Source organism: Alternaria hordeiaustralica (assembly GCF_023758085.1).
Source record: "Alternaria hordeiaustralica strain BMP 2776 chromosome Unknown scaffold_22, whole genome shotgun sequence".
NCBI lineage: Eukaryota > Fungi > Ascomycota > Dothideomycetes > Pleosporales > Pleosporaceae > Alternaria > Alternaria hordeiaustralica.
In genome coordinates this window covers 233,000-246,087 of record NW_026056794.1, presented here as the reverse complement: position 1 = coordinate 246,087, position 13,088 = coordinate 233,000, and the positions used below count along the sequence as shown (strand labels likewise).

The 13,088-nt window shown below is 54.4% G+C and overlaps 6 protein-coding genes across 6 annotated transcripts; 3 read left to right on the top strand and 3 right to left on the bottom strand.

The window, feature by feature from the left end:
* Positions 1-632: 632 nt before the first annotated feature.
* Positions 633-1,073, bottom strand: J4E84_008548 (uncharacterized protein; the record flags this gene model as incomplete). The annotated part of the gene is made up of 2 exons (XM_049391119.1): positions 633-745; positions 809-1,073. 2 exons carry the CDS (start codon positions 1,071-1,073, stop codon positions 633-635), a joined length of 378 nt encoding a protein of 125 aa, XP_049241151.1.
* Positions 1,074-2,233: 1,160 nt separating this feature from the next.
* On the bottom strand, positions 2,234-4,233 carry J4E84_008547 (uncharacterized protein; the record flags this gene model as incomplete). The annotated part of the gene is made up of 2 exons (XM_049391118.1): positions 2,234-2,412; positions 2,439-4,233. 2 exons carry the CDS (start codon positions 4,231-4,233, stop codon positions 2,234-2,236), a joined length of 1,974 nt encoding a protein of 657 aa, XP_049241150.1.
* Positions 4,234-6,796: 2,563 nt separating this feature from the next.
* On the top strand, positions 6,797-7,657 carry J4E84_008546 (uncharacterized protein; the record flags this gene model as incomplete). The annotated part of the gene is made up of 1 exon (XM_049391117.1): positions 6,797-7,657. One exon carries the CDS (start codon positions 6,797-6,799, stop codon positions 7,655-7,657), a length of 861 nt encoding a protein of 286 aa, XP_049241149.1.
* A 201-nt stretch (positions 7,658-7,858) lies between these two features.
* Positions 7,859-8,744, bottom strand: J4E84_008545 (uncharacterized protein; the record flags this gene model as incomplete). The annotated part of the gene is made up of 3 exons (XM_049391116.1): positions 7,859-8,168; positions 8,219-8,629; positions 8,680-8,744. The coding sequence occupies 3 exons, from the start codon at positions 8,742-8,744 to the stop codon at positions 7,859-7,861; spliced, it is 786 nt and encodes a 261-aa protein (XP_049241148.1).
* Positions 8,745-8,963: 219 nt separating this feature from the next.
* J4E84_008544 (uncharacterized protein) lies at positions 8,964-10,678 on the top strand (the record flags this gene model as incomplete). The annotated part of the gene is made up of 3 exons (XM_049391115.1): positions 8,964-9,042; positions 9,195-9,502; positions 9,548-10,678. 3 exons carry the CDS (start codon positions 8,964-8,966, stop codon positions 10,676-10,678), a joined length of 1,518 nt encoding a protein of 505 aa, XP_049241147.1.
* Positions 10,679-11,132: 454 nt separating this feature from the next.
* J4E84_008543 (uncharacterized protein) lies at positions 11,133-12,116 on the top strand (the record flags this gene model as incomplete). The annotated part of the gene is made up of 1 exon (XM_049391114.1): positions 11,133-12,116. The coding sequence occupies one exon, from the start codon at positions 11,133-11,135 to the stop codon at positions 12,114-12,116; it is 984 nt and encodes a 327-aa protein (XP_049241146.1).
* Between the last annotated feature and the right edge of the window lie 972 nt (positions 12,117-13,088).

The window sequence follows — 13,088 nt, the reverse complement described above, 5'->3', positions numbered from 1 at the left end:
CGCATTCTGCTCGCGAATCTGGGTGGCAAGATCGACCCCTAGGCTCTTGCACGTGTGCGTCCCGAGGCTCTTGACGATCGCTTTTCGTCGATCTTTCTACAGAGTTGCCTTGGTCGGCAGTGCTAAGACGCCGTCCACTTCTAAAGCTAGAACTACCTCTTCGGCCCACTTGCAAGTTGAACGAACCGAAACAGACATTATGTCGGCCCGCCTCCAAGGTTTTGCGCATCATCGAGCATCGCCTAACCATGCCTAGTAAGTCCAGGAGACGAATTACATTGTTCACCTCAGGCTTGAGGGAAGTCGCTACTCGCAATCATACCGTAAGTACACCTGGGCAACCTCAATAAGCAGCCCGCACTAGGGCCAGTCCGCAGTCGGTAGTCAAGGTCAAAGTCAAAGGCGCAATTATCTGACACGAGGGAAAATCTGAACAGGTCTGTGGACTACAGTAACATAAAAACATACAAAGAAGGTGATCTAACGTTGATGTAGGGTGTTCTGTTTTCCCCCAGGTTGACGTGTAATCTATTATTTCTCAACTTTCGTCATCGCACTTCTACTCAATACGACATCTCATGTTCCCCATCTCCTCCGCCTTCCAACGCATGGTCGAAATAGCCATCGCCAATCTAAGCGACACGAGCGTTAACGGGAATAACAGCATGCCCGCTCCTCGGAACCTCGCCCTCTCCGTACACGACCTGCTGGTTCGGTTTCTCGATAGTCTGGTGAACTTTCATAGCTACAATCACATTCCACGTTAGCCACCTCTGTCATGTATCTTTTTCATGCGACGACAACTTACTCAGACCATCGCGCTGGGGCTCAACTGAGAACGTGTCTGGGGTGCATTGGACGCCGTAGACCTGGCCCTTTTCAACCCAGGTGCACTTCGACTCGAGACCATCTGGGTATTCCTCGTCGACGTAGACGGCGGTGATTTCGAAGGACACGACTTGTTGGCTGACGTCCTTGTAAGAGCGGGTGACGTTCCAGGCAGCCTGGATGGGGTTGCTGGCGCTGACGGCGGCGGCGAGGGCGAGGGTGATAGCGGGGAGGGTGAAGTGCATTTTGGCGGTTGAAATGGGTTTGTTGGTTTGGTGGTACGTTTTAGGTGAGTTGGTTCGGACTTGAGATGAAAGCGTGGGTGGATGGCAATGTGATGAGGATGTTGTGGTTATATATGACAACCCCTCGTATTCCGACGTCAGAAGTATCCACGTTACTTCGTAACCTCAACGTCGAGCTCGGTGGTATGTGCGTTGTGTTGACTAACGGGCTGTCAATACGAAGACATGGTGGGATGGGTACATGGGTACCATTGTCAAGAGACGGTGAGGATGCGTGTTCATACTTGGCACCTACAAAGATGGCGGTCAGGTCGATTAGTCCATTGGAAGCAATGGGCAATGTTAATCAGGCCCTCCGGCGAACACATCGAAGAGCCTGTCGTGCAGCTGCAACAGACCTCTTGATGACTGGCATTATCCGATCATTTTGAGAAAGCAAGCGACGCCATCATCACAGCTAAGCATTCGCGGAAGATACGGGTGTTGCGGGGACCTGCAGGGAGCGTTATTCCCCTCATACACATACGGTAAAGTGCGAAACATATCTGCTCATCCGATTAGTGATCAGACCCCAGCTTGATACTTTAAATAGGACTTGCTATAGTAGCCGGTCCGATAGAACGAATGATTACTCCAGTAAGACTCTCCCGAGATCGTAATAGCAGGCCGGTTCACGGCTCAAAGAGACGTTCCGAGTGCCGTATCCCGACCCACATAATCGCGCCACTCCCGTGACGCCATATGGCGGTGACAGCACCTTCTATTCTTTGTAAACTCCAATGCATTGAATCGTGGTATCTGAACATGAGATGCCGGTCGTCCTTAGCAAAGTCGCGTATAAAAGATGTTGTCTGATTTCGTTCCTAAACATAGTATCTACACGAATAAGTCTACATAGCAATAGCCACAAGCAGGAATAAACACACGATCACCCCCCGCATCCACCGCCAGCTCAGCCTCCTACCTAAAGTCTCAACTCCCACAGGCTATCCTCATCGCCGTCGCCGCTACTCTTTCCAGCATTAGAAACCATAGTCATCTCCGGCTCTTTAGTCGTCAAAGTCGAAGTCGGAGTTGGTTTGACGACCGTCGGGGCAGGCCAGTTGAAACCTGAAGACCAAGCTTTCGAGGAAGTAGTCATCGATGTAGTACTTGAAGCACTAGAGGAAGTTGTCATCGACGCAGTACTCGAGCGGGGCGGCCAGTTGAACCCTGAAGACCAAGTCTTGGACGAAGAAGTAGCCTTGGAAGAGCTCCTGCCAGAAGTCGAACCCGTGCTCGAAGGCTTCGGCCAATTGAACCCAGAACTCCAAGCACTGGAAGACGTCCCATACCACTTCTCATCCACATCAATAGAATCCTCACGCCCACCTCTTGCCTCAACCTTCTGCCCCTCTTTCTCAGGCCCCACGTAATCCATCTGGTAATCGCGCTGCGCACCAGCCTCATCTGCACCCAAAAGCGCTGCCGAGTACGCCAGATACCACGTACGACTCGCGCCACCATCAAGCTGCTCGTTAAAATTGGGGTTGGCGAAGAAGTCGTATGAAGCTTGTGGGTCGAACAAGGCTTGGTTGGCCTTCAGGATGCTCTTCCATCCGCCTTGGACTTGCTCGGCGCGGCCGTTGCTGAAGTACGTGTCCCATTCTTCTTGAACGAATTGCTTACGACGAGTGTACGCGGAGGAGGGGTTGAGCGGGATCATGTGGATGCCCTCAATGTATTCGATGTTTCCGCCAAAGTACGTGGTGTGGTCGATCTTGTTCTCAAAGAGGATGCCGGTTGCTTTGTTCTTAATGAAGCCAGCGGGTTGGTTCTTATTGTCGGCTTCCATGAGAAAGTAGTTCTTGATACTACGCGCTTGGACAGCGAGTTGTAAATTTCCTCGTGCCTCCATATTCGCGTCTTGGATGATTCGGCCCCACATCTTGAGCGCGTAGGTGGCGAAAGTGTCTTCCGAGGTGGATTCTTGGTCTTTGCCGTCGCCGGATTCGTAGAGGCCCTTTGCCCAGGAGTGACCGTGGAACCAGTCGAAGGAGCGCTGAAAGGGGAATTCCGAGTCACTTACGGGGTTTGCAAAGTCGCGGACTAGGTTGTTGACCCAGGCTTTGTTGCTACCTTCGCCGAGCCATGTAGGGTCGAGATGGCCGATGACGGCAGCGGTGTAAACGAAGTACCCGTAGTGGAAGTGATGATCATTGTATAGCGTATTTCCAAAGTCCAGACCAAGATCTCCGGAGTAGCTGGCGCGTGACACGACACCCTTCCAAACCTGATCGTAGACAAGTGGCTCGGGCTGCGTGTTGTTGACGAAAACGTTGAAAGCGTCCTTGAGGCGAACTAACCCAGCGGAAGCGTATTGACTGTTGCCCGTCATGGTGTTCATTGTGTAGATGATGGCAGCAAACTTGGCCAGTCCTTTGCCGGAGTAGTACATGCTGTTCAGTGAGGTCTGCGGAATCATGTTCTGGCTTAGCTCAGCTATGCCAGCTTGGTTGATGAGCGCGAGGGCTTGGGCGTTCAGATTGATGTTCTCCGAGCCTCCAGCTGCGCTGGGGTTCTTGGCCCATGGGGCAAAACCAATACTGTCGGGCAGATCGTTCTCCACCATTGTCATCTTGTCGGCAACAATAGCTCGTGCAAAGCCCTTCGTCGTGGTGACTAGTGTGATGTCTTTCAAGGCGGCCGCAGTTTGTTGGTCGAACGACTCGACATGATGAGGTAGCGCGTACATCAGCAACGGTCGCTCCGTTGCACCGCCTTTGGCCCAACTTATTGTATAACTCCCGAAAGCCCCGTTGACGTTCCCAGATATAGTGGCATTGACTGGATATACACCGGCGCTATTGTCAAATATGCCCTCTACTGCCGTGCCTGATGGATTCTTCGTGACCTGGATCTTACCGACAAAATCGGAAGGGCCGGTGATGGTCTCGCTATTCTCTAACACGAAGGGAGGTGTACCAACAGACCCGTCCGAAGTGGCATAGAGAAGCCAGTGCGACCCATCATTGAGTACGATCCGATACTTGTGCGTGATACCATTGATCAGCGCAACGTATTCCAGGGACAAGAAGAAAACGGTGGTCTTGATAACTGGTGTCGCTCTGTCGTAAACGGCTGTCATCATGCCCATGCCCTGAACAACAGGAAGAGACATCATGATGCGGGTACCCTGGAGGTTGTTTGGTCGCAAGTTCACGTATGTGGAGAAGGCCCCCAAACGTGAAAGGGAGAGATATGTATCCGCCTTAAGTTCTTTTGCGGACAGTATGATGTGTTGGATGCCGAGCGGTGAGATGAAGAATCGAGTGTCATCAGCATTTGGAACGAAAGCAAATCTGTCCCGAGTTGTGTGACTAATGGCAATACCTGAGATGGGTAGAAGTTCATGTCAGTATGCGCCTGACATCTGCGTATGTTTTTACGTACCGTTTGGACCACCATCGTTTCGGCGAGCCCACGACAGAGAGTAAGGGTGTGTCCAGGTCGGGAAAGATTGGCTGCCAAGGAAGAAGTTGGCATAAAACTTGTTCGTCTGGGCCGGCACGTCTCTGTCGTCGATGTTCTGTCTCTGAACGGGGTGGTCTGCTCTGGAAGGGATAGCCGACGGAATCACTGCGCTCGCAATGGATTGGAAGATGTTTGACGAAGCTGGATTGAAGGGCGCTGTGGGACCAGGCTCAAGAGGCGTTTCATCGGGACACAGTGGCTTGGTGGCTGTTGTAGTGCCTGGGCCATCGACTGGATCTTTCGTGAAACCACCTGAAGGCAGGCCCGTCAAAAAGCTCTAGTCATCGTCAGATACTACGTTTTGAACCCGTTCTGTGAGATTGTAACGTACACCGGTATTGGATGGTTCTACAGTGGGAGAGGCCGACTGCAACGACGTAATAGCTGTGCTATAACTTGTAGTGACCGAAACGTCTGTCAATGTGATCTCGCGAGCCGCAACTTTAGCTGGCCCTCTTCTTACTTCTCCTACCGCGGGCAGGCTGCGAACGGAAGAGGAAAGATAAAACAAGGCCAGAAGGAAAGGTGTCAGCTTCGCCATGCTGATAGCTAAAAGCGTATAAGTGCACGAGAAGTTAAGACAGGGATAGTAATCCAGACCAGGTCAAGTACGTGAATGTCCTTGAATCGTGTGTGTGATGAAGGAATGTGTCGAGTGATGGACAGTGACCCGGTAAAGATTGCCTTGCTGCAGGGCGCAGCAAGCTATATAACCTGGGAAAGCAAGCCATAAGGTACAGTACCGTAGCGTTAATTACCGGGGGATGGCCATCCATATTCAGTATAGGAAGGTCGGTTTGTCCATCTAAGACATCGACCTAAGACGTGAAGGGTGAATACTCCAAACGCGGGGAGATTGCCCAAGTAAGTTCCTCGGAAAGTACATGCATTCGCCTGGTAGCACATACGGCTCTCGGGTACCTGAAGCCTCACCCCGCCGAAGGTCTCGCGACCAGTTTATCGGGTGCTCGAGCGCACAAATCGACCGTGGCGCCCGGGTCGTCCCATAATGCTCTGACTAGTAACCCTTAACATATGGCGATATACGTTCTTGCCTCAGACAATGGATCTGTGGAGCTGTGGTAGTCGATGAAAATAGGGCAGGGTGTACGGCTCAGAAGCGGTAAGAGTACACACATCAAGAAGCTACACGTTTGTCAGTAGATGCATACAGTATAGTTTCCATAAGTGTGGTATCGTAGATCCTTCGCATGACCAAACAATGTGCCCCTAACAGTTCCAGGCCTATTCGAGGGTTGCTAAGGAAGAGCCAGAGCCCGGCGCAGATCTCCTAAAGCGTTTGTGGGTGGTTCCGAATGATAGCAAGGTGCGCGCGAGGCTGACTGCTCCGACGGTAGACGTAAGACCATATATTCTTGGTAAAGGAGAAGAGGGATGGGAAGGCTGCACCTGACCTGCGTGTTTGACACAGTATTTCCCAACTCGGTGTGGTGCTTCAGCCGCATGATCATCGGAGCGAGGTATGCTGCTTGAGATGTGTGTAGAGGATGATATAGAAATTTGACCTCTTGTCAAGTAAAGTGGCGGTGCTACTTTGATTTCTCTAGTTGGGTTCAATTCGTCCAAGATGTTTAGCATCGTCGCAGCACGCTCGTGATGTAATCCTTGGTCCGGCTCGACATACCCAACAAATGCAGATGCTGCGGACATGGATAGGAAATTACCGGGCGCAAGAAGCGTCGAACACGAGATCTCAGACTACCGAAGCCAACGCCGGGGTCTCGGTTGTCGGTCTCGAGACCTCGGTGGGACACGCGCCATCCGTCCCTGTGGGGATTTCTGCAGTGTGACAAGCGCACATGGTGGAGAGACGAGGCTGGTGTGCACTCATGGATATCTGGAAAGGCTTCCCCGGATGTTGCGCACGCGTTTCAGGCTTTCGCATGATGTGTGGCAAAGCCATAATGGCAGAATGGTGCAGATTAGTGATGCACAGAAGGGTGGCGAAGATCACATGCAAGAAACACATCGGAGATGCTGCCCCTTAGCCCCGTTGAGATGCACGGCCACATTGACGTCATGAGCATCGACGCCACTTCCTTCTCCAAACGATGTCAGTACATCCACATGCACTGTAACAACCTTCAATCTACTCACCTATAAGCTCTACTACCTCAAATTCAAGATATCGTCTCCAGAAAAGTACCAAGAACCTCCCTCAAAGCTTCATACGACCTACACCCCCCACAATGGCTTCATCACATCCCAACGAGCCACCACCCAGCTACGAAGCCGCCATCTTCGACGCCGAACCCTCCCAAGGCATCCACCGCGTCTCCACCGACGGCCCTGCAGCCCGCACCGAACGCAATGGCATCCCGCCCGAACGCCGCCGCTCCATGGAAGACGAGATGCGCGCGCTCCCTGATGGTTGGGTCCGTAGTTTCGACCCAGAGACCTCGCACCAATTCTTCGTCGACACCAAAGCCGATCCTCCACGTAGCATATGGACGCACCCCTACGACGACGAGCAGTACCTCAACACTTTAACTCCCGAAGAGCGTAAGAAGCACACACGCATGCACCGCACCATGACACTGGAGGACCTGACAGCTGAGGACTCCGATGCCGAAGACCAACTCCCTCCACGACCTACATCGAAGGGTAAAGGCGCTGCGGCGCCTGGAGAACCAACAGGTATACATAAGTTTTCACGGAAGCTGAAGGACAAGATTACTGGTCAGACGCATGAGCAGCGTGAACAATCTCGCTCTCAGCGGGCGGAGCAGGAACGACAGGCGTATCTTCAGCATCTGCGTACAAGACAGGCTCTAATACGTGCTATGGAGACGGGGCAGCCGCAGTTGCTGGGCAAGGACCGTCAGGGAAGGGATGTTTATATCGAGCCGCCTCATGGGCCGTATGCTCCAAGGGGAGCATATGGATACAACCCGTATGGTGCCCGCCAGTTTGGAAATCCTGGTGTGAGGTATATGCGTCCTGCTGGGCCGTATGGCAGGCCGTATGGGTACGGTTATGGCGGTGGTGCTGGTCTGCCCATTGCAGCTGGTTTCCTTGGTGGCGCTATGCTGGGTGGTGCGTTGTTTTAGTGATGGAAAGCATGGAAACTTTGACGAGTTTCTTCTTTTGTACACGAAATATCCCTAGTAACAATTGACGAATCACAATGATTGCTCGTGAATGAGCACGTAGTATATCGTTTTATAGTCCAAATTGCTGAGGCGAAAACATGGGGTATCATATTGCAACTCCTAGCCTAAATTCAAATCACATTCTCAACCATTTCCTGATCACCTCAGACCAGATATATCTCTCGACATGGAAGTAACGCGATCCTCAAGCTCCTTCTTCTTCTTCTCAAGTTGACGCGTCTCCTCTTCCTCTCGCCGAAGGTCTTCCTCAGTCAGCACGACTACTGGCTCAGGCTCCTCTTCGAGCTCATCCATATCCTCCTCCGCGTAGTCACCTCGTGAGCGGTTCAGCTTGCCGAGCTGGGCTTGTTGTTCGGCAAGTCGGTTTTCGTAGTACTCTAACGAGGCGGAGACTTGGGCGTGTCGTTGGCGCATGGCTGCGATTTTGTCGTGGACGCCTGGGATGGGGCTGTCTTTGGTCAGTTGGGGATTACATGTCTGATGTTGATTGAGACGTACTAGACTCCAAGAAGCTTCTCCGCTCCTTCCAACAAAGACTCCACGTCAATTTCATTCTTGTTGCTGCCGTTGTACATTCTGTAGCCGAGACCTGAGCCTGCTCCGCCTCCACCGCCTCGACGAATTCTCTCTACTAGCTCATTGCCGAGAACTGCTGCTACAGCCGTGTTGCGCCTTGGTGCTCTTACGGCATTCGCACCGCCGCCGCCTGTGCTAGTGCTGCCGCCTCCATTGGGGTTGAAGATGGTGTTGCGCCTGTTGGTAGACGGAGCTGGTTCGGCATGCTTCGGGACTGCTGGTGGCGGAGGGACGGAGAATAGCGCGCGCTCGTGAAGTTCGGTGTCTCGGATCAAGCTCGTGATATCGTGGTTTTGCAGTAACGCGTTGGTGAAGATCTTGGGCGGGGCGAACCTGGGGGTGTTCAGTCGGAAGCTATCGAGGGTGAAGGACGGGAAACCCACGGCAACTCTGCGATTGACGCTGCGCAGAGCGAGATCTGCTCTAGGTGTGCATCCAGAAGCGCCATGCCGAGATAGAGTGTATGTCGGGTATGCTGGGGTGACGCGGGGGTCAACAAGGGCGCGTCGGTGCTCGATAACTATTCCCCGATGTTCCGCCGCGCTGGCGTCAGTGAAGCTGGGAGCTCAACCTCCGCAAAGCATCAACACCACCCTCACCACCCACCACTCCCCCCACAAACACCCGCACCTTCCGTCCCTCCACCTCCACGTCAAGAGCGACCATCATGGCGGACAGCATGGAAGGCGTCGTCGTCGAGGGCGAGCAGCCCAAAACCGAGAACGTCGAGCAGAAGGCGATTGCTGGTAAGTAGTCAACATGCCTTTTACCTCAAAGTGCCCCTGTACCAACTGCACCACCTCGTGGCCGGTCCGCAAGATGTGCCCCAACCACATCATCGCCACCGAGGTCGCGGCGTGCAAGTATCTGTACCAGCGTGCTGATCCGACGACGACAGACATCCGCAGCAACTTTGTCCTCCTCGAGCGAGCCGTCGCCCAGTTCGATACCCGCTTCACCCTACGCGCCCTCCGCTCCATATCGTCGCTCCGCAAGAGGCTCACCGACCGCGTGCTATGCTCCGTCATCATCCTGACGTACTCGCCCAACAACGCCACGGCGCGCAACTTCATCGAGTACATTGGCATGGACGGCGAGGCGATACAGAGCGTCGTCTCCCAGTACAAGGAGGAGGTGCAACTTAACAAGAACAACACCAAGGAGCCCCTGCCCGAGGTGGACGTGTACATAGCCATTCTGATACAGGTATGTCTGGTGACGGCAGCAATGGTGCATCTCTAACAGGCGCAGGTATATCTCTACGATCAGAAGGAGTTTGAAGAGGGCGCCGAATTCGCCGAGACGCTGGTAGACAAGATCCGGGAGCTCAACAGGCGGACGCTGGACTCGTTAGCAGCCAAGGCCTACTTCTACTTCTCCCTCTTCCACGAGGAGATGGACCCCAAGCCCCCGTCCAAGCAGTCGCCCGTCATCAACATCCGCGGAAAGCTGCTCGCCGCCCTCCGAAGCGCCGTCCTCAGGAAAGACCCCGACACGCAGGCGTCCGTCACCACCCTGCTGCTCCGAAACTACCTCTCGACCGCCGACATCACACAAGCCGATCTCCTCGTTGCGCAGACACAATTCCCACCAAACGCCCCCAACAACCAGGTCGCGAGGTACCTGTACTACCTTGGTCGCATACGGGCTATCCAGCTGTCTTACACCGAGGCACATGAGCATTTGATCAGCGCCACCCGCAAGTCGCCTTCTGCCCACTGCGCAACTGGCTTCTACCAGGCTTCAATGAAGCTCCTGGTAGTCGTTGAGCTGCTGATGGGTGATATTCCCGAGCGGGACGTCTTCAGCCAGCCCCGCCTGGAGCGTGCCATGGAGCCCTACTTCCGCCTGGTCCAGGCAGTCCGTGTCGGTGACCTACAGGGCTTCCTGAAGGTTGTGCAGACATCCTCGTCCGTCTTCCACCGTGACGGCACCTACACCCTGATTCTCCGTCTGCGCCAGAACGTCATCAAGACTGGCATCCGCATGCTGTCGCTTTCATACTCGCGCATCTCGCTCCGTGACATCTGCATTCGCCTTGGTCTTGAGAGCGAGGAGTCCGCCGAGTACATTGTTGCCAAGGCTATCCGCGACGGAGTCATAGAGGCTTCAATTGATCACGAGAAGGGTTTCATGCAGACCAAGGTCGCTGGCGACATCTATGCAACCCGCGAGCCTGGTGAGGCATTCCACGAGCGCATTCGGGCGTGCTTGACTCTGCACGACGAGTGCGTCAAGGCCATGCGCTACCCCATGAACCAACATCGTCTGGAGCTCAAGAACGCTCAGGAGGCACGCGAGAGAGAACGCGAGTTGGCCAAGGAGATTCAAGATGGCGACATTGACGAGGACGATGCGGCTGGAGACTTTGACGGCTTGTAGAGGCATTACAGCTTGGACGATCATTCCGTGAGCGTGTAAGATAGCCGCATGTGGGCTGGCATTGATAGAAGTTCCCGACAATGTGGGACAAACATGTTAATGATGCATGAATAGACCAGATCCGAGACGTCATGACACACTATCGAATCCCAGTGACATGTGACAGTGCAGATGCTACAAGAGTCGCTAATCTGACGGACGGATCCATGCAGCGCATCCACGCGAGTGCTAGGCCAGTTGCAGCAAGATTCCGTGAAAGGTCCCCGCAGCTTGATCCAAGGCCCAACGCTCGCGCCCCACAGCAGCTCAGCTTCCCAACGTCACCACGCGATTGCCCGCGCGTCTCCTCGCCGTTTGATCATCCCACCATGTTTCACTGCCGCAGCCATGTAAGTCGTATCCCACAGAGTAACGCGACCCTCCACACGCCTTCCCAGCCGAGAACGCGTCCCTAATGGCGTCCCTCAGGATTGACGTACCCCGGCGACTCCGGCGCGCCATCCTCCTCAACGACCTCGCCCTCGTCCAACGCATCATCCGCAACAACCACAAGTACCTGCGCAACCCGGACTTTGACGACCGCTCCAACACGTCCCTGCACCTCGCGGCTAAACATGGCTTCACGACCATTGCCGAGTTCCTCGTCGACGCCGGCCATGAAGACGGCATGATATCGCGGAACAACGATTGGGAAACCCCCCTCATGCTTGCGGCTTCTGCCGGCAAGGAGGAATGCGGCGTTTACCTCGCTAAGCGCTTCCCTGAGGCTGTGGACTGGAAGAATAAATCTGGGCTCGATGCTCTCATGCTGGCGTGTCAGTCGGGCGCTGGGACGCTGCATCTCATTCCCACGCTCATCCTCCACGGACCGAATCTACTCTCCGCGAGCGATTTACAAGGCAACACCGCGCTGCACCATGCGTCTGCGGCGGGGGAATTAAAGGCTCTGAGGATGTTACTCCAATACGGCGCGAATCCGCTGGCGAGTAACAGTTATAGTTGGACACCCGTTCATTACTCCGCGACTAGCGCCGCAGAAGCGTATTTTAAAACGCTTATCATCGAGTTTGAGAAGAAGAAGGCAGAGGGGAAACGGGCGGTTAAAGAGAGGGAACGCCAACGTACCGCGGGTGTCAGGCTGGTTACTGATACCGAGGGGTTGGGCAGTCCGGGCGGCGTGGTTATGCAGGGGAGTGCTGCGACGGCGGCTGGCGGTGGTGGTGGAGGCGGGGCCGTGGAAAGACAGAGTCTAGAGAGACAGAGTATGGATAGACAGCGCGCGAGGGATGATGCTGCGATTGCGGGGTTGCCGGCGCCGGGCGTCATGGATTGGAGTCCTGTGGAGAGGAGGAGGGCTATGACGCCTACGGAGGGGAGGGGGTGGACTTTTACGCCGGATGGGTTTAGGCCGAGGGCGGAGACGGGGGAGAGTATTTAGGGGTATATTGGCTTTGAGCTTTGGCGTTGAGTACAAGCATCCTTCAAGGAGCATTGGAGTTGATATCTTGTGCTATGGCGTTGTAGGTATGTGGTGTTGGTATTTGTACGATCAAGTTTATTTATTCTTATCTCTACCCAACACCTTTGGTCTTTCCTGCGCGTTGCGAAACCTGCGGTTTTCTTACACCATGTCCGCCAAACCTCTGCAGTTCAAAACTCTGCGAAACAGAATCAGACATAGTACGCCGAAGCAAACTGAACCCTATCGAGAAACAACCCCATCTCTTCTCTATCCCCTCCTCCAACCCCTCCTCATCTCTGCTCCCTCCTCCAAGTCTCCGCCCCATCACACGCCCTCACCCCCCTCCCGTCTCCTGCTCTCCTCTCCCATGCCCGCCTCGCCGCTCCTGCATCTCCTACCCAACATCCGTTCATCCCACTCGCCCCACCACCACTCCCATTCCCCTCTCTACCGCCCTCACCACTCCCACCCCTACCATTCTCATCCTCATCCTTAAAAACATTCCTCCACCCCCCACACCCCACCTTCGCATCCGCATTCCCCATCCTCTCCCTCCCTTCCAACCACCTACACGCCGGCCAGTGATACGTACTGTATTCTTTCCCGTAGAAACGCTCGTGGACACAGCCTGCACACTTGTGCTGGTAGATGAGTGCGTCGAAGAGTTGGGTAGGGTATTGGCCTGGTTGGGTGGAGAGACCGGGGGGACGCGTGGGGGCCTTGTATGTGTGTTCACTAGGTATGATGGGTTGGTTTGATGGTGATGGTTGTTGATGTTGGAGATTTGGTTGGAGAGTTGGTTGGAGAGTTGGCTGGGGATACTGAACTGGAGGTAGAGGGCGAGACGCAATCTGGTGGGTGGGTAGAGTCGGTGTTGGACAAGTGAGTTGGGGTATGTATGAACCAGGGCGCAGAAGGTGGGATGGTACCTGGCGGGTGGGTGGCGGG